The sequence below is a fragment of the Vulpes vulpes genome, chromosome 15, assembly GCF_048418805.1.
Source record: "Vulpes vulpes isolate BD-2025 chromosome 15, VulVul3, whole genome shotgun sequence".
Classification (NCBI taxonomy): domain Eukaryota; kingdom Metazoa; phylum Chordata; class Mammalia; order Carnivora; family Canidae; genus Vulpes; species Vulpes vulpes.
Window position 1 is genome coordinate 5,418,366 of NC_132794.1, and position 20,584 is coordinate 5,438,949.

Consider the following 20,584-nt stretch of genomic DNA (forward strand, 5'->3'; position numbering starts at 1 on the left):
CCTTAGTAAATCCTATATATTCTAAGCATTATGCTTAGTGCTTGATGTATCAAAATGAAGAGAAAGAACCTTCTGAACTTTAGGTTTAGTGTAGGAGGCAGACACATGAGCATCTACCAGGAAAAGAACAAAAATGTCATGAATGCTAAAATAGGGCTTCACACAAATCCTACATAAGCACAAAGGAGGGAGCAATTAATCCAAACTGGGGAGAGAAGGGGAGGCCGTCTAAGAGCTATGAAAAAGCAACATATTGCTTAATAAGTTGAGAAATCCAACATAAAGTGAATTGTGTGGGATTACATCCACAAGTGCTCATCACTATAAGGACCAAAGGATGTCCTTATAACTCTTTCAGGGACAACAAAATCCCACATCCAGGTCTTTAGGGGCAAGGGGCAATATTATTGAGGAGCCAATAACTGACGGACCCAGCAAGGGGCAGTCCTTACTGCATTTAGACAGCCAGATCTAACTAGCTGCATTTCAAAGGCTATCCATTGTTCATAAAACATCGTATAAAATCAACAGTAATTTTTTATTAATCATTTCCATTTGATCACAAAGGTTTGGCAGCAAATGCATTAAACATGAAGGCACTCCTTCCTAGCATTCTACTACCTTCTGCCAAATTCACCGTTCCTCCCCTCACCCTGGCCCTATTGCTTACTCCTTCCTTCCCAGCTATTGTTTGATTTTCCCTACTCTACTTATAACTTAAGCACCTCAGCCTCTAAAGATGCTAAAGATGCTGTTCTTACCAACATAATGCGCTGGACCAATGGCAGGCCCATGGACCCTTTCTTGTCGTTCTTAACAATGCCGGGTGATTCAGTGGTTGCTTTGCAAGGGCTCTGGCCAGAAAATATCCTGGGACTGGCATTATCACTGTGGGCATCTCTACTCCTAGTCACCAGTATTTCAGGGTGGATCTTGATAAAGAAAGCAATACATCACATCAGAGAGCAGGGCCTTTCCCTCCCCAGAAACGGTTTTGTTTTCTTGGTGCATGAGGAAAGACAGGTCTGGCACAAAGGTTTCAAGAAGAAGAAAACAAGTACTGTGAGAAAGGGGGCATATTTATGCAAGATGCCAGGGAGCAAAGAGTTCCAGGGAAGTACCTTGCCGGAGTACAGTAGTGTCTGCAGTCTTGCATTTTGTACGTGCTTTGTAAAGGTTGGACAAATGCAGCAAGAATGCAAAGGACCATGAACCCAATTCCACTCTCTTTCTAACAGCAAGTTTTAATGTGGATGCATCACAGAAGTAAATTTAATTCAACAAGCCATTGTTGATCACCTGTCATGTGCTGGGTATAACAGTTTTTTTTAATATATATATTTTTATTGGAGTTCAATTTGCCAACATATAGCATAACACCCAGTGCTCATCCCATCAAGTGCCCCCTCAGTGCCCATCACTCAGTCACCCCATCCCCCTGCCCACCTCCCCTTCCACCACCCCTCGTTCATTTCCCAGAGTTAGGAGTCTCTCATGTTCTGTCTTCCTCTATGATATTTCCCACTCATTTTCTCTCCTTTCCCCTATAATCCCTTTCACTATTTTTTATATTCCCCAAATGAATGAGACCATATAATGTTTGTCCTTCTATGACTGACTTACTTCACTCAGCATAATACCCTCCAGATCTACCCACATCGAAGCAAATGGTGGGTATTTGTCATTTCTAATGGCTGAGGAATATTCCACTGTATACATAGACCACATCTTCTTTATCCAGTCATCTGTCATCTGTAAAAGGACACCGAGGCTCCTTCCACAGTTTGGCTATTGTGGACTTTGCTGCTATAAACATTGGGGTGCAGGTGTCCTGCTGTTTCACTGCATCTGTATCTTTGGGGTAAATCCCCAGCAATGCAATTGCTGGGTTGTAGGGCAGATCTATTTTTAACTCTTTGAGGAACCTCCACACAAGGCCAGATCTTGCCTTTCTCTTGTAGTCCAGCAGAGCCCCCAAAATGTTAATTAATGACAAAAAAATGTTTACAACTCACTCATGGAGGAAAACTGTAGCCAGAGCTTAATGTAGTAGGTGCCTACCTATTAAACAGAACCCAGCAGTAGAATCACCTAGTTACAACCTGACCCACATAAGATACAGATCCTGTGCCTGGATTAGAATGAGTTCAAATATATTTACAGATTCAACAGGAAGAGTTGCTTCATACAATATTTTTATTGCCCCAAATAAGGACCTTTCTAATAATATGTCAATGTTGCTTGAACAACCACCGATGAGGATCAAAACTGGAAATAAAATTTGGATTATAGAAAAACATTGTGGGGGTTCTAATGGACACTGTTAGAGTTGCTATTTAAGGTCAATTTTGAATTGTTGACCTTGTTTGATTGCTAGAAACTACTAAATGTTTATAAGCAAGATATGTTTTACCATGTAGACAAGCAATCTAGTTAGGTGAATATAACATAACATTCTTTTATGTAAAAATTAAGAAAAGAAGGAAAAAGGAGGGAGGGAAGGAGGGAGGGAGAAAGGAAGAAAACAAGGAAGGAAAGAATATGAGACTCAAGCAATTTAGCAACTTATATTTCTTCCTTCCTGAGAACTTTACTAATTTTAGAGCATAGCGACCTCCTAAAGTCTAAATTGTCTGCAAGTGGTATGTTTTTTAAAAAATCTATAACCTTATCCAGGAGTCCAGAAGTCACATTTTGCTTGTAATCATGCCCTGATTTTTCTCCACTTCTAAATCCTTTAAAGTGCAAGGTTACAGAACAAATCCCTGGCTGGGTCCATGATCTCAGGAGCCCCAACCTTATAAAAACCACAAATTTTGATTCCCATGTCAAGTAATCAATGCCAGTATCACTAAAAACTTCCTTCTTTAGTGTGAGTCTACCCAAGAAGGTGCAATATTGGCACCAGCCAGTTGGGTCAACTGGCATGCCAAGCCTAGAAGCTACTTCTGGCACTTCAAATAAGCTAAAGATAAAAATCAATGGATGATATAAAATTTGACCATGCTTCTGTGGCAAAATGCCTTTCTTCCCGTGAACAGAAGCAGGGTTATTTTAAGCATGCTTTGAAATGTGTTAATATCATAAAAACAAATCAGTTACAGAAGGCCATTCCCAGAGAGCATGTGGCCTCATGGTTCTACAAGGGCACAGAAGAAGGGGCAGGCTATGAGGGATGATCATCATCTACTGAGCTCTAACATCCCATTCATCTCTTCTGCAAATGAGCTAAAAGCTTTCCTTGTTTGTAGGACTAAATATTAGCTTGCTCTTTAATAATCTAAAGGAAGAATAGTGTAGAGACTTCTTAATCAAGCTAATAAATGCCCAAATTGTGGTTTATTGGAGATCATAAGCATATGCTCTGAAACCTTATTTCTATACTTTGTTTCCTTCCTTCTTTCTTCCCTTCTTTCCCTTCCTCTTTCCTTCCCTCCTTTCTTTTTTTTTCTTTTTCAAACCTTAATTTCTTAATAAAACTATTCTTTCAAAATTCCAAATTTGCAATGGAAGAATTGAGTAAAAGGGGCCTCCATATCAAAGAGTGGAGAGCAAAGGAACATTAGGATGGTGGCAGGGCCAAGCCAAGGGCAGCCAGTGGAGCAAAGGACAAAGAGTGAGGACAAAGTGTCCGGAGGGAGAGAGTTGGCATCAGCCCTGGTGCTTTGTCCTGCCTGGGTGTTCTACTTGGTCCATATTTGTACTTGCATTTTTCTCAGATTGCAAGTATATATGATTTTCTTTTGTGAATATTTATTTAGTCATAGTTTTAGGATCAGCTTTCATAGCATGCTGATGATTGGAAGTCCTATTTGTCATCTGGTAAAAACATAAATGCAGGCTCATAACCCTCACAAAAATAGCTACTTTACGAGTCCCATTTCAATTCCACAGAAAAGCAGGGATTGTTGTGAGGCAGCTTGCAAAGAACACTTGATAGATAGTAAAGCTAGGCAAAATCTGCTACTCCCAAACTGTTTTTTTGTTTGTTTGTTCGTTCGTTTGTTTTTGTGGGTATGTGCAGGTAGCTGCCCAACAGAAGTATTAACCTAAACATATTCCACTTTACCTAACTAGAAACTTCAGAAATGAAAGTGTAGTCATGTGGCTATGAATGAGATTTCTCTTTTTTAATGAAACATTTGGGCACGCAAAATGGGAAGCAGCTCAGATTCTCAGTTGGCACAGCAGCTGTTCTTGAGATTTGCTTTGTGCTCCCCTGACACACCGTGATAGCACTGCCTGGTGGATGAGACTCTTCCAGGATGGGAAGAGTGATCCACAAAAAGAACATGGGAACTGGGCAAGACCGCGCCATAATATTAGTTACCCAACAGGGGTGCCTCTTCCCAAGAGCCCACTATACCATGCATTAATCAACAGAGGATTCATATCTTCTACTTTTGCACTGCCCTCCTCTTTCATAATGCTTTACTCTATGCTGCCTTGTGTTAGTCTCTCCATAGCCATGCAAACAGGTAGATTATAAGCTTGATATATATATTATCCCCTGCTTTGCTTACATGAAAATTGAAGGGAACTTATCCAAAAATCACATATCAAGACAAAGCTAGAGAAAGAGCTCTGATCACTGCTGCTGTACCCTGTTCTCTTTCCATGAAACTGCATAAGACTTGGGACTCCCAGATAAAGAAACAGGACATCCCATCAATATTGTTGGCTTTGAAAAGGTTGTCAATGAAGCATGGAGTCAGAAGAATATATTAACACAGAATCAATAACTACTTCATAATTTTATTTTTTCCAATGGAACATGTTTAGTTTATTCATTTTTATCACTATATTTGATATATCTACCTTCCCCATAATATTAAAAAATATAGATTATTTCTTGTTTGCATATTTTCTACCTACCGCCCTTTTCTCTACTGCTTCGCCTCACTGGATTATTGAAAGACTCTTCCATACTCAGCTGCATCAGTTCTCACTGGCTCCTGAATCCTCACAGTCTCACTTCCACCCCCACCCACCAAATGCTCTCCTGAAGGCAGATGACCAGTTACCTTCTGATCACCAAATTCTCCTTCCAGTTACCATTTTCTAGGGCACTTTGCAATTCAGTGTGTTAGCAAATGTTATTTTTTGAAACCCCTTCCTTCCAAATATCCTGGCACTATTTCTCTATCACTCCCAAGATTAACGGGGAAACACAGAGCCAGGGATGTATATGTAGGAGTAGCAAAGGGCTTTAGGAAAGGTGTCACAAAGTCTAAATCTCAGATTGAGCTGAAATTTGTGGGGAAAAAATGTGACAGGCAACACAAGAGGCTGTTTAGCAAGAACAAGCCTTGAGATGATGTTCTCATATTAACAGATGGCAGGTAGAAAGAACGACTCAATGTCTGCTTTGCTTTGATGTGCACCAGGAGAAGTGCTATTCAAATCATAAAATGTGGAACAAGAATTATAAAAAAGGAAGGAAAGGACATAGAGGGAGCAGGAAGGAGGATAGGAGAGGGGAGAGAGGGAGGGAAAGAAAGCAGGGAGAGAAGGAAAGAAGGAAGGAAGGAAGGAAGGAAGGAAGGAAGGAAGGAAGGAAGGAAGGAAGGAAGGAAGGAAAGAAGGAAAGAAGGAAAGAAGGAAAGAAGGAAAGAAGGAAGGAAGAGCTTAAGAAAATAACCAGAGCCCTTGATCATTTAAATTTACTTATTCTTTCAAAGCCTACTATGTTCCAGTCATTATGGGAGCAAAAGATGGGATGTTGCATAAAATAATCGTTCTGATCTCTTGCTAGTGAGGAGGAAGGCATATTTACAACTAACTGTTACACAAATTCTAAATGATAAACACCATACTATGGGCACCAATAAATGCTACGATAATCCACTAAAGGGGAAGATTTTGTTTCCCCCCACAGGAAATATTAGGAAGGATATTTTTGGGTTCCTAGACCCCAAATGATGATGTCTTAGGATTCTGGACAAAGATGTTCTGGATATAATCCCAAAAATATTTGTGGATAATCTTTGAACAATCAAATTAAAGGTATAGGAAAATAGTTACACTCCATACCCATTTTCAAAAACAATAAATTCTGGAAGTTACAGATTGAGATAAAGTAGTTTAGGTTATAGAAAGGATGCTTTGTCAGCAATCGGGAAATTATAGGGATGAGCAAAGGCCCAGACAAATCTCACTTCCCTTTGGACAGGGCTGACTGATTATGGGATAACAGGCTGAGGCTAAAGTCAGAGCAGGCTGAGCCATTTTGGAAGTGGCACAACTCCAAGGGTGAAAGCTAATGTATTAGTGGGAAGAATCCAAATTTGAAGAGCTTTTGAAAGGCTGGAACCAAAGAGATAAAATGTAATAGGGATAATTGTAAGATCTTCTATATAAGTTGTAAAAATTCATTTGCAACACACATAATGAGCATTGTGTCCTCACGGGTGTGCAAGAAAGAGAATATCAAAAAATGACCAGTTTCTGTGCTCGGCCTCATTTAATAAAGGACAATAAGAAATCACAGGTCTTTCATAGAAGAGTCCCAGATAGAGAATTACCTAGAAATTATGCCATCTGAGGAGGGATTGAGAAAATTAGAAACTTCAACTTGGAAAAGAAACAGGTGGCAGGCAGCTGCATGGAGATATTCTCATGGCCTATGAATGACTCCAGGTGTCCTCGTTATGTCCAGGTAGAAATTACAGCAAGGGATTTCAGCACAAGAGCAGAGAGATGTTTCCCACAATTAAATGTATCCCCAAGAAAAGCTTGTGTGACCTCCATATGGAGCAGAGATTGGGCTGAAGCTGGGGAGGCAGATGGCTCAGGCCAGTGGAGAGAGGACATGGGGACAGAAAACCACCAAGGGAAGTGGGAAAGGCTATGCTGGATGCTGTGCAGAGGTGTGCGAAGTCCAGGGAACCAAAGCACCAACTTCACCTGGCGGGGCTTGGGAGAGTGCACAGGGCAAGTCGCATCTGCGTATGCTGAAGCAACAAAGGAGCCCTATCATGGGGTCTACAGAGAATGCAATAGCAAGAACCTCAGAGAGGGCTGGAGGCAAGACATGAGGGGCAGGAGGGCTGGAAAGAAAGCTTGGGACCAGCATGAGCAGGCTCTTGCTCTGTGCTGAGTCCTGTTGGCAGGGAGGTCCCTCCGAGAGTTTCAAAGCACAGTTGTGACACAGTGAGGGGTGTGTTTCAGATCCATCACCCTTCCCGCAGGTGGATGTCACTTACAGGACTGACACATTGGAGGTGGGGAGGCCAGGGAGGGGGCTGATGACTGGTAATTTGATTCGAACTGAGGAGAAAGAAAAGAGCAAAGGCCCCATGGGGACGTGTTGAGGTGACATATCAACAGACTTGACATCGAATCAGACCTGAGAGTGAGAGGTGCTATGTGGTAGCGACAGCATGGACCCCCCTCTCCCCAGAGCGCTAAGTAGCCCAGCTCATTTTAACATCTGCCCAAGACACTGTAGCATGGAGACAAACATTTACTGCAGGGATGATTTGAAGAGTCTTTAATGCTCTTAAGATTCTATGATTTCATGATTTTAAAAATGTTCTTCACTTGCCCCAGATTCTCTTCTCACCACTAAACAAAAGTGTATCAGAGATTTTGTCATCTCTTTTCACTGTCCCTACATGAATATGAAGAAGACCCTGGACCCCATCTCAGTCCTGACATCTCTCTTAAACTTGATTCCAAATCTGCCTTGAACAGCCTCACCTCATGTCCCCCAGCCTATATTAATATGGTGGAGCACCGCAGTAGGTTTGAAGCCAAGTACCTTGGCTCCACCCACATTGCTGCTTCCGTGTCCTTCCAGACTCCTGAGTTTGTCATTTGGGTTACCATACCCAGCCCTTAATATCCTAAATCTTGCCATTTTTCTGGACTCCCTGCAGCCCCTCTGCTGGTCCCCTCCATACCCAGTGGGTCCTGATTCTTGCAGATACCATCAATCTGTTATAGCATCAAACACTCTCTGTCCCCCTCTTCACTGCAGCCAACCATCCCAGCCTCTCACCTTCACCACCAAGTCCTTGTCCCCAGCCCCCATTCCATGTACTCTGGATGGATTGATGCTAGTACACAGCACCTACACCCACCCACCACTACCTCTGCCTTCCTCCTCTCCTCTTGGTCCATATTATGGCCAGTAACCCAAAGTCACACCTTCTTAGCTCTGTATGCCTTGACCAACCCTAATCACAACCTTTCCTGGAAACCTCTCTCCAGTCAAACTGACCTACTCCATATTTCCTAAAGGAGCTCAAATTACAGGACACACTAATTTTGTGTCATGGAGCTCTCTTACCATTGGAGTCTATGCTCCCCAAGTCCCATGCTCCTTTTAAGGTGAGGGCAATCTTGGATATTTCCAGATTGACTCGTCCTGAAACAGGTGATCCTGGGATTATCTCCCTCAGTCAGCAGGTACCAGGTGTCTATACCCCTATGTCCCTGAAGATATGACACAAATCCCACTCTATGTATACAGAACCTTAAAAGTAGTAATGGAAAAGCAGTTTGAACCAACAGACATTGGTTATGAATTCCTGCTCAGCTGTAAGAAATTACTGAACATATCTGGGTCCCAATTTCCTGATTTCTGAAAGAAGGCATAATAATTCCCAGGTAGAGACTGGCACAATTCGGATTCCTAGTACATGTTCCATTGTGACTGCAGCCCACCTCGTGTCTGCTCCCGGAAGACATTCACACACAGTCCCTGGTGCCACTTGTGCTGTAAAACTCCACCAGCGATTCTCAAAGGAGAATTCACAGAAGTGAATTTCAATTAATATCGTTTTTCTCACAATTTCAGATGACATCAGGAGGAGGACATAGTAACTAGACAGAAAGAGAAAAGGATCTATTGTAAGATGATAAGCATAGGGAAGTGTGGACCAAAATGGCTCAGGGTGCCCACAGCTGTAGACCAGCTTAACCACAGCGAAGATGCCTGCTAATTGTAGACGAAAAGAACGTGCTGTTAGAGCATGCCGATATTTGAGGGGAGCTCTGTCCTCACTTGTTGGATGCCGCAATTCCTTAGCACATGGATATGAAAAAAAATCACAGAACAGAAAACTGTGCTGACTTCAGGAACAGAAAAAGTGTGATGATAATGAGCAAAACGAGGAAACCAGGTCCATTCTGAAGACATTGGGGACTGAGTTACCTTCCAATCATGGGCTGAAGTACAGTGTGTACTCCTTAAATTTCCCCCTCTTTTTTAGACCGTTGAGTTAGCCACTGCTTGGCTGTTACATAGAGCTAATTAATCCCACGCTTTTGACTTTATATATATATTTACTTTGCAAGTGTTAAATCATTCAGGAAGAGAAGAAATTCATATCTGCTTGGTCTTTGGAGAGAAAGACATGAACTAGGAAGTTAAATGTTGTTTTGCTTTCTTTGCTTCACCATATGAGTGGGGTAGAAAGGAGCTGTTTTCGTTTCCCAGACTGAACCCATCTGTGCACAGAATGTGTGAGGTTACCAGTAGGAGCTGGCATGGCTGATTTGAATAACTGAACTTCGGCTTACAGAGATGCCAGCCCATGGGTGGTTATCCCTGTGACTGCCCGAGCACCTCAGTAATACCATGCCGCTCCCCGGCTTGACAATGATTGCACTTAAATGTCAGCCTCTAAAAGATGAAAGATGAGATGAAAATGCTCCAACATACTCTTTTCTCCACTATACTAAGCCAGCCACATAGCTGAATCCATTTCCAGAAAGTTCTGTTCATTGAATACTACATTTAACATCAAGATTTTTTAGAAAGCAGTGAGGGGCGGGGGGAAGCAAAAAGAAGGCTTTTGTATTCTAAGAAAGAAAACATTCATTTTTTTTTCCAGGACAAAATGTGTAAAAAGAAAAACAAATTATGTTTTAAGGGAGATGAGAATTTCAAAGCAATGTCACCAAAAATGTAGACTTCTTTCCTACATCATTTTTAGGCAGAATTTCTTTTGTCAGGAGTGGTAACCAAGACTTGATAAACAATGTTTTCAGAGACAAAAAAATATATAAAGAAAATTTTTACTTTGGGGTTTGAAACAAGCATCTGAGTTTCGAGACACAATGATATGTCATTTGTACAATTCTTTGATCAACCTAGGGGACTCAGAGCTCTGTAATAATGCTTTCTTAAAGTCATCTATGTGTCATAAGTTTTTAAATTTTGATATTTTGATAACAAAACAAGTAGAATGTATACTACATAAATAAACTACTTTCAAAATGTTAATTTTCTGACTACTGAAAATAAAATTGGGTTTTCAAAAATTGGCAAATAAATACACTGTAAGAAGACTTTAACAGATGTCTGACAAATGTTATGGTCCCAGAGAGTTATGCTCTTTTTGTAATACACACACACACACACACACACACACACCATATATATATATATATATATATATATATATATATATATATATATACATATATATATATCATATGATTGCATATATACAACATTATTGCATGAATATCACATACATATCTGTAGAAGAATTAAGGAATCCACTAAACTTTTGGTTATTAGTAGCGATATGTGGAATGATAATTACATTTTAAAGTGGTTATTGTCATCTGACTCTGTAGAATATTTGTCATAAATGCCTAAGTGAATGTTAATGAGTTGTTTATCATGTACTAATATTAACTTTTTTTCCCCAGATGCAAAGAGTTTAGCTGAAATGCTCATGAGGTAAGAACAAAACCTATCTTATATATCATGTTTAAAAGGATAATTTCCAACTTGCTTTGATGTTTTTTTAAATGATTGTCTGAAATTGATAGCACATTTTATTTTTGACACATAAATTTCATTCTGTGTACCAAATATCCATGTTATGCCTAATAGGATATATAGATAGCAAATAATATACTTCTGTACATGCCATAGATTGTTTTCTTGTCAATCAGACTCAACCGGGTGGAATGTTTCCCATAAAGCTGGGAGTACAAAAGCACATTATAAGTAAATAGCTTTGGTTTTGTTTCCACCCAAGTATACTACTTTTGAGGTTGAGACTTCCACTTTAGCAGAGTTAGGCAAGTGAAAAGAAAATCAGAAAAGGAAATGCACTGTGTACTGTGCTCTTCCAAAGAGATGGGATGATCAAGAAAGATTCCCCTTGTCCTCAGCAGCCATGGCATCCTGAGCACCCCTCCACTAGAGCACTCACCAATTTCTGCTACAATTATCTATTCACTGTCTGGTCTTAGAGGTCATAGCCTGATATGTTGTCCTCATGTTAAAAATACCAGAACTATAGTAGATGAATAAGTAAGTTGTGGTAGTTGAGTAAGTAAGTGAATTTTCAAGGCTGTAGAAGACATTTAAGTATTTGCAGTTTAAGCCTTTTATATTGTAATGATTAAACCAAAAGTGAAAAAAGATAATCAGAGTCTGGAAATCAGATTAAGAAAATGTCAAGAATCCTGACAGTATTGCCATTTTAGGATATTTACTGTAGGGGAAAAAGAAGATGGGTATGGGGCCTACTCCCTACCCCACCACAGTTGGATTTAACTTCCTTCCCCATCTTTGCGTATAAAATTGGTGCTCATTTATTATTCACAAAGAGCCCATAACCCATATCACCAGTATCTTTGAAGACCTAAGACAGAGATCAATTGCCATTGGCCCATGAATTACATTTTCCACAGACATCTTTGTTTGCAATAGTATGTTTTAAAACTATGTGTACTATAGGTAATGGATATGGAGAACTCAAGATTACTCTAAAAAATTTGGAGTGAGCAATTAAATAAACATAAGTGTCATTTGCTAGGATTAGGAATTAGGAGGGTAGATGCAGGGTACAGACTTTTATTATTATTATTTTTTTTTTTTTGAGGACAGGGAAAAGGGAATGTTGATGGAAATGAAAAGACTTGTATGGGTCATGTTGAATTTGGGATGCTTTCCAAGTGTCGAATAGCTGGTAGCAGGAATCTAGAGCCAAGAGAGAACTCAGAAATGCAAATAGCCTGTAAAATATATCTTCCATAATAGGAACTTAGCCACATTCTTCTAGGTCAAACTTGCATGAGAAGAATATAAAAATCTATATTTTTATAGAAGATTGAATCCATGCTCTAATGCAAATCTGTACTTATTTGCTAAGCAAGTATTAGGACATTTCTGTGGTCACATGGAAGGTATCCAGACACATGTGCACCTGTGCAGAGCAAATCTGGCAAATATTTGGAAAACAAAAAACAAACCGGAGTCTTTCAATTTATAATAACTTTGAAACAAAATGACTTTTCTAATATTGATGTAAAAATATGAATTCATATGATTCATGAAATCAAGAGATTTCATATAAAATTGTGGCTTTCTTTCTTCTCTTGAAAATGCTCTGGCCGTACTGGGCACAGTCTAGAGATTACAGCTGTCTGGAGCTACATGAAGTGCTCCCTTTAAACTGGGTGTGAATTTTTTTAATTTAAATTCATTTAACCAATATATAGTACATCATTAGTTTCAGATGTAGTTTTCAACAATTCACAGTTGTGTGATGAACACCCAATGCTCATCCCATCACATGCCCTCCTTAATGTCATCACCCAGTTACCCCATCCCCCCACCCATCGCTCCTTCAGCAACCCCAGAATTAAGAGTCTCTCATGGTTTAGCTCCTTCTCTTATTTTCTCCCATTCAGTTTCCTCTCCCTCCTTGTGGTCCTCTACACTCTTTCTTATATTCCGCATATGAGTGAAACCATATGATAATTGTCTTTCTCTGACTGACTTATTTCACTCAGCATAATACCCTCCAGTTCCATCCACATCAAAGTAAATGGTAGGTTTTTTTGCTCTGTATAAAAAGTCACCATCCCCATACCCACTCCAGTCTGCTTCACTGGTTTGTACCCAGCCTGGGTCCCGCAGCCATCTCAGAGATCTTCTGGCTACTTCCTTCAGAGATTATGCCTCTGCTCAAAGCTCGTGACACTGGAATCTGTGTTTTCTGACATAATCAACATTTGTTCGGTTAGGATGAGTTCATATTAGCTTCTCTGATGTCCTAGAATGCATCCCTCCCCCTTCTCATTAGCCCCAAGCGAGACATCAAAAATATCTTCTACATTAATAGGCCAATCACTGTGCTTGAAAGAACACCTGTTGAGGAAAGCAGGCATTAATAGTGGTATTTGAGGTTAACAGTTGCCAACATGAAATTAGGAACATTAAAGCTAGTAATTACTCCCACTTAAGGTAGTTGAGGTGGTTTTCCTCCAGAGGATACAGTGATTGAAAAGGAAGAGAATTTCCAAGCTTCTCAAATAGGTGGATTTTTATGGATTAATTTAGAAATAAAAGCAATGCTTTTAATCATGAAGGGTCAGTTCAATCTGATTTTGGTTAACAGAGCCTAACAACCAAAGACTCTGTCTCCTTCCTGGAGATCTAAGGGCCAACCATATTTCAAATGTGGCTTGGAAAACCTAGGCAAGTCATATATCCACTGGTACAGAGAAGGCTACAGAACTACTATCTCTCACCTTCGCTGCTGCTTGCAAGGGAAGTTGAGGACTTAGCAGCCTGGTGCAGTAAGAGCACAGAGAACTGCAAGTCTATGTTGTAGGCTTCAAGTGGCCCCCAGCTGGTTTTGTGATCTTGGGCAAGTCATTTTCCCTCTGTATGCCCTACTTTTCTCTCTCTCTCTTTTTTTTTTTTTAGATTTATTTACTTATTTTTGAAAGAGAGAGTGCACACTCTAGAGCCTGAGTGGGATGAGGGGCCAAGGGAGGAGAGAGTGTCTTAAGCAGACTCCATGCTAAGTACAGAGACTGATGGGGGCTTGATCTCAGAATCCTGAGATCATGACCGGAGCTGATATCAAGAGTCAGGTGCTTAAGCAGCTAAACCACCCAAGCACTCCCCTACTTTTCTCATTTAAAAATAATAATTTGAAATTGTTCCTAGCTTTATCGTTCTGTGATCTTGGTGAAGGTAACGTTATTTTCCAACCACATTCCACAAAAAAGTATCTGCATACTTTACTGGGATTAGCTGTTCTAGGGCCAGAAAGGCAGATGCTACTGTAGGACAAACACAGATAAGCTGGTGCCAGGGTACCCCCACACGGTGTCATCTCCCTTCGCTGGGCTTCGTGCTTCTGCCCACTCATCTATTTTACCCAAGCAAATCACCCCCCACAGAGAGAGAGAGAGAGAGAAAAGAGACTTCACCCACCATGACCAGATAGAAAGGATTTTCCTTTTTTATGATTAGGTGAAAATAATTTTTAAAAATATACCAGCTATATAAGAGTAAGACTAGCCTGCTTTAAGGCACTAGCCAATGCATGGTTAATATCCAAAGACCAATATTATTTAGAGCTAGCTATAAGTGGAAAAGGATGAAGAAGGGTCAAATTGAGAATTTAGATAAGTTTAGCTTTTTTTGATGTTCATATCTTTAGACATATAGAAAAAAAAACCCACTCAGCTATTATAATGAAATATGGTCCTGATAACCCTACAATTATTCTGAACTTAAGGAAGGCTTCATAGCACATTTCGGAAGGTAGATGGTGTACACACTTTTTCATTAGTTTTTTCTCCCCACAAAGCTTAAGGAAATACTAAGACTTTAAGGAGTTTTAACAACTGCAAGTAATTTATCGACTAAGCTGGGAAATACCATCCTCTGTGAATGAGGGTCAGCTTTCTGTCATTATAATCAGACAACCAGATGGCAAATGGATGGCAGAAGATTATATTTCAATAATAACTAACATATTTAACATGCTCCCTTATCATATAAAAGATGCAATTTTGTATGGTGAAAATATACAGAACCTTTTCACAAAAGAGGTTTCTTCAACTAGTTTTTTTTTTGAAGGTTAGCTACTGCTTTAATGACCAATTGTTATAATTTTAGAGAATTAGCCTTCCTATAACAATAGATTATAGAATATGGCAGCCTCATTAAGAAAGTTAAGACCTAGTAATCTTTTAAAATGAGAAGAGTATTAGTGCCTCTGAGACATGTCACTCACTACCACTGTACCCCCAAAACAACATGATTTATTCAACAAGCTTTAACAAATATTTATTTAGCTCCTACTTCAGTCACATACTGCTCTAATTCCAGGGATATAGAGGGTACAAAACAGAAGGAACTATTCCTTATATAATTCCTATTCCAGTGGAAGAGACCAATCACGAACAAGATAAGTCCATTAAACATATGCTTGAGTATTAAGTGCTGAGGAAACAAAATTCACCAGAGGATGGGGAGGGGAACATCAGCAGTGCCCATAGCTGGGCCAACCTGGCTCCATTGAAAAGACTCCACCTGCATCAAGCCCTGAAGCCAGGGAGGGAGCCAGTCACATGGCCACTGGGATAGGGCTAGGGAACATTTCTTCTAAGCAAAGAGAACAGCAAGTGCCAAGGGAGAAGGGAACAATTAGCTCCTGAATCTCAAGGTTTGTTGGGCCACATTCTCGCCTTCCCACTGTAGGGCTTGACAGCATGCAATCCTTCAAGGAGGAAGTAAAGTTTTACCTCCAGCTTTCATTGTCTTTGTTAATGAAGTTCCATCATATTCTAAGTCCTCATGCCAATGGCAGTGGTGCACAGTAGCTATTTAGCATGCTTCCTGTGTCAGTTTGACAGTGGACCCCTTATTGTTAAGTATAGTTTGCACTTGGGTTCATAGTGTTTAATAGAGCAGCCGCTGACTGCCTCATAACTATTCATGATGAGCAGAAGGAACTAGCTCACGTTTCTATTTTTGGTGCAAGGACAAGCTCAAGTCCCTAGTGGAGTTTCTAAACAGACCTTTCGGATACTCACAGAGGAGTAGTTCCCCATCTGTTTTTGTGGAAATAGAGCTTGTCTAAACATGACATAACTGCAGCCCCAAGTCATCAAAATGTTCTTCATTTTATACAAGTATTTGAATTTTTGCTTTAAAAAACACACACAAATAAAGTGAAAACATAGATAAGTAAATAATTTTTAAAAGTATGTAGTTCATGTGAAAAATTCAGGCCAAGCGTTTGAATTTGGGCTCTGCATAATTAGCATGATCTAGCTACATAACCCAGTTACTCATCTGCAGAGCAAGAAATCTGGTTCAAGATCAAGTCCTAAGTAGGAATGGTGCACCTTTCAGAAGCTGTTGTTTTTGTGGGTTGTTTTGTTTATACTCAAATGAAGGAAGGGCAATTACAAAATATTCAGAATATTAACACAGACTTCAACATGCAAATATCTACAGGGGTTCTTGAGTGAACTTGACCTTCAGATTATTAACATTCTGTCAGCTACAGGGTTCAAGAGTAGATGAATCCTCATCAACAAGAAAGGATCTAGGACTCCTAGTGAATGCTTAGTTGGGAAGAAAAATATTTAAGATCCAGAATAGATACCCTCTTTGTTGTTCTCTACTAAAAGTAACAAACACAGAGGAAAATCATTGAGTGAAGTAGGCTCCAGAAATCTTTCTCAAAGTAGATTTTGTCAATTATTGAGCTGGATTTATGGATGCCATAGTTTATCACACTGATGTATTATTCTGAATCTTTGTTGCTCATTAGAAGTTATTTTCATATAATGCTGACCTTTGAACAATAGAACTTACATTGTACAATGTAATCATTAAGGCTATTGAGCTCTACATACAGTCGAAAATCCACATGCAACTTTTGATTTCCCCAAAATTCAACTGCTAATAGTCTACTGTTGCCCAGAAGCTTGACCCTTAACATAAACAATCAATGAACACATATTTTGCATATTCTATTATTTATATGCTGCATTTTTACAATATAATAAGCTAGAGAAAAGAAAACCTTATTAAGAAGATCATACGGAAAAACAAAAGAAGATCATACGGAAGGGAAAATATTACAGTACTAGACTGTATTTATCAAGGAAAATCCACATGTAAGTGGACCCATACAGTTCAAACCCTTGATGTTCAAGGGTCAACTGTACATATTTTGAAATCATCTCAGTTCTTACAACTGTGCAAAGACTGAACAATCACTTCTGCAATGTAGATTTCTAATTAAAGCCTTTATTGACTTTTTTTTTGAGTTTTTGTGAAACACGCAGATTTTTTTATTTGCTATCAGCTGTAACTGAATTTGATGATCCCATGCCGTTTTACTACCTATTTTCATTTACTTCTAGAAGACAGCTTGCTCTAAGAGTAATTTTCTGGTACACAAATTCTTACAGTAGTTGGGTTTTTCTTTTAATTCTAAAATGTGATATCAGGATAAACTAGTGTCAAGGAAGTTAACAAGGTTTATGATTTGTTACCAGAACAAAAATAAAATGACACCAGATATAAATACAAATCCATTAGTAGAAACCCCACCCATTTAGCAGCCAGCACACATGCTTCCTCCCTTGCCATCACTGGAATATCTCATATCTGACAAACAAAAGTGTTGTTGGGTTTAGAAACCACTTTTTTTTTTATTTTACTTAGCTTTACACAGAAAAGGGGAAATTCCAAAGGTTCTATCAATATGGAACCAATGTCTATCTACAGTTTTCTTTCTGTGAACCTCACAACTTACTGCTGAAACCTAATATTAGTAAATATCATTTGAATGAAGGAAAAATATTTTTTTCTTCTCCTTTTCCCCTTTTCCTTCCTTGCTTTTTCCCCCTTGCCTGCTCACAAGGCATTCAAATAATTAGGTACTAAACCCAGTTGATACACAAGCACGTGTTGGCATAATGTGACTCTGAACTGCATTTGCTCATGCATCCCCTCTATTTTATTCCCAGTAAGAATACCCGGACTTCGGATACCTTGAGCAAGCAACAACAAACCTTGAGAATGCACATTGACATACCCAGGGCTCAGCTTTTGATTGAAGAGAGAGACACAATGGAGACCATAGGTAAGGTACCCTGTTATGGCTTCACACAATGTGGCTGCTACAGCCATGTCCTCTCAGCCCAAACCCCTTTAGACATGGGAACATCTTGAGTGCTACACAAGCAAAGGTAGAAGGTAGATAATTGTTATTGAGGAGAATAATGAATACCAGCAAATGTGGGGTGAGGGGAGAATGAAATTATATGTGCTTCCAAGGTCACCTGAGACAGGAGTTCCCCAACTTTGATCCATGCTGGATCTTTTCTGGGGAGATTATTGGTGCCTCTCCAAAGAACAAACACCTGTAATCAAATAAACCTAGAAGGGCCATACACTAAAGCCCCATCTTGGAAATCCACTCAGTGCTTTCTTCTTCAGCTCCAGAAAGGCCTTCATTAAAGCAAACATTTAAACTCTACCTAGCAGTTAACAAACAAGTGTCTTTGCAAAGGCTGCCTTTTCTGCATCCCCCAGCATCCTATAGACACCCTGGAATGGGTTCCTTGGCAGTGCTTTGGGAAACACCAAGATCCCTGTCCTACCCAGAGAGCTTTTTGGCTGGTTTATCCAGAATCCCATTATCTTGATTCCTTCCAGTCCTTTCCATTCTAAATCCACCATTCCACACTGCCTTCTGACACAGGTCTGTTTATTCCAGAATCAGATACTTTATATTTCCATTGCGATAATGATCAGAAGAATAGCTAATGTTTACTGAGGGCTCTTTAATGTCACCTACTTTTTAAAGCACGTTATGTGCATCATTTCGTTCAACCCACCCAAGCAACATAGGAAAAAGATATTACTTTGTAATTGGGGCATTGAGAAGTTACATAGCTTGCAGGTCACATAGACTAGAGCAGAACCAAGGTAGGGCCCCCACCCAGCCACCAGCTTAGTTTCCTGTAACTGTCACCACCTGCTTCCATATCAATAAGCTACTTCCCAGAAGCCCTCACCTTAGAAATATCACTCAGCTTTCCAGTATCCATGGAAACAGAATCTGAGACAGGTTGCCAATTTGGCCCTTTACAAACTTTGCTCTGCATTTGTTCTGGAAGGCGTTTGCTGGCACTTGGTCCCAGGGCAACCCTATCCTGTGGTTTGGCTAAAACTACCCAACTTCTGGCAACGACACTGGCAACTAGAAACCTCCTGCCAGAAAAAAAAGTGGTAAATGGCCAAATTGGCAAAACATCTGTATTGCTCCTTGCCCCCACCCTGCATGATTATGTTCTAATAGAACAGCAGAGACATCTTGACTTAAAGGCTTCAAAGTCCTAAGGCCTGGGATGGTCTTGCTGGATTCAAGTTTGGTCCAAGCATAATAGCACTTGGAGAAGGTTGGTCAAGCCCAGTGTGGCCCTCGATCAACCAATTTGATTAAATACTACCCGTGTTGTCCGAGGACTCACTCCTAAAATATACAAGATTTTATTAGCTGGCTCACATCAGGACAAAAGCACCATGCTTCATTTTTAATAATCATTATCTTTCAGTAGTATAGCTGGCATCTCTTTTATTAAATTCAATAGGTTGGGCATTAAAACCAAAACTTCCTTTGAAATACTACTTCAAAAATTAAAACATAATTCCTTTGCCCTTATAATATAGTTTCAACATTTAGTAAACATTCCTCATCAGGCTTGTTCATCATTGTACTTCCAGTGGTTAAAATAGGTAGGTAGTCGTTGTTGACCTAAGACCAGAGAAAGGTCTGCCCATCCTCTGTCCATAGTCACTGCCCTGAGCCAGAGGTGCATCTTATTCTACACAGGATCATCTATCACCAGGAATCATTTACCTCCTGGTGATGCCTGACAGCTGGTCGATGGCATTTTCTAATTTGGGGGAAGTAGAAATGTGATGCTTTAAAACAATGCAATATGAGAGTGCCATTAGTTTCTAGCCGGAATGAATGATTAAGCTCACAAACTGACGGGCACCTGAAATTTCCCATTAAAAATTTGTAACCTAGCCCCACAGATCGTAGCATAGCCCCAAAGATAATCTGGAGTGCTCTCAGCGGGGCTACATGTTAGAAACCACAACACGTCAGTGTCAGGCTTCGGATGCCAGGTCCAATTGTAAGAATCTGTTTCTGCATAAAGGCTGCCCAATCTGGGGGCCAGCGAAGGCTGCGACTGACCCCCAGGCCGAACCCCAGCTCCTGCTGCGGTAGCAACCCGCACTGCATCGCACGCTGGGATGCCAGCAGACACCTTGGCAGTCTTTCTTCTATTTCTCTGCCAAGAAATTTTATTCTAACTTCAAGAGGCTTTCCTCTCCTGCCAGAGCCTGAGTAATTGGATTTTGTAAGGTTCATTCTGTTCAGAGCCTTTTTTGGGCACAGAAGTCTAGCTGTGTTGTTTATGACTTTCACATCACCGTTCCGTGTCAAGGCACGCTGTAACGTGGTCCCGGCTGACTGATAAACTCATATGAACAGCATCCTGGGCTGCGGTGCTTGAAAATGTATGAATCTATCCATATATCCTAACGGAAGTTTCCCTTGGAGTAAAAAAAGCTCTTAAGGAAGTGTGAAAAGTATCACAACAAAGTAATGAAAATCTTGAGACAACCAAATAATGACACACAGCTCAACCAAGTGCTTCCTTTCCAAGCACTAAAATGCTCTAAATTCATCTGAACCCAGGCTCCTGCTTCTCCAATCTTCAAACGCCAATTGGGCTTGGAAATCTGACAAGTGAGTCATTTTGAAAA

At 40.1% G+C, this 20,584-nt stretch overlaps 1 protein-coding gene across 3 annotated transcripts in view; it reads left to right on the forward strand.

Annotated features, from left to right (window-relative positions):
* The window catches only part of DSCAM (DS cell adhesion molecule), a 731,493-nt gene that overhangs the window by 685,883 nt on the left and 25,026 nt on the right, over positions 1–20,584 (forward strand). For all 3 annotated transcript variants that reach the window (XR_011997624.1, XR_011997625.1, XM_072740401.1), the window contains exons 28-29: positions 10,669–10,699; positions 17,767–17,882. Coding sequence is in view for 1 of the 3 variants with exons in the window: in XM_072740401.1 (XP_072596502.1) it covers positions 10,669–10,699; positions 17,767–17,882 (147 nt within the window). In the remaining 2 variants the exon portion in view is untranslated. The remainder of the gene's footprint in view (positions 1–10,668; positions 10,700–17,766; positions 17,883–20,584) is intronic.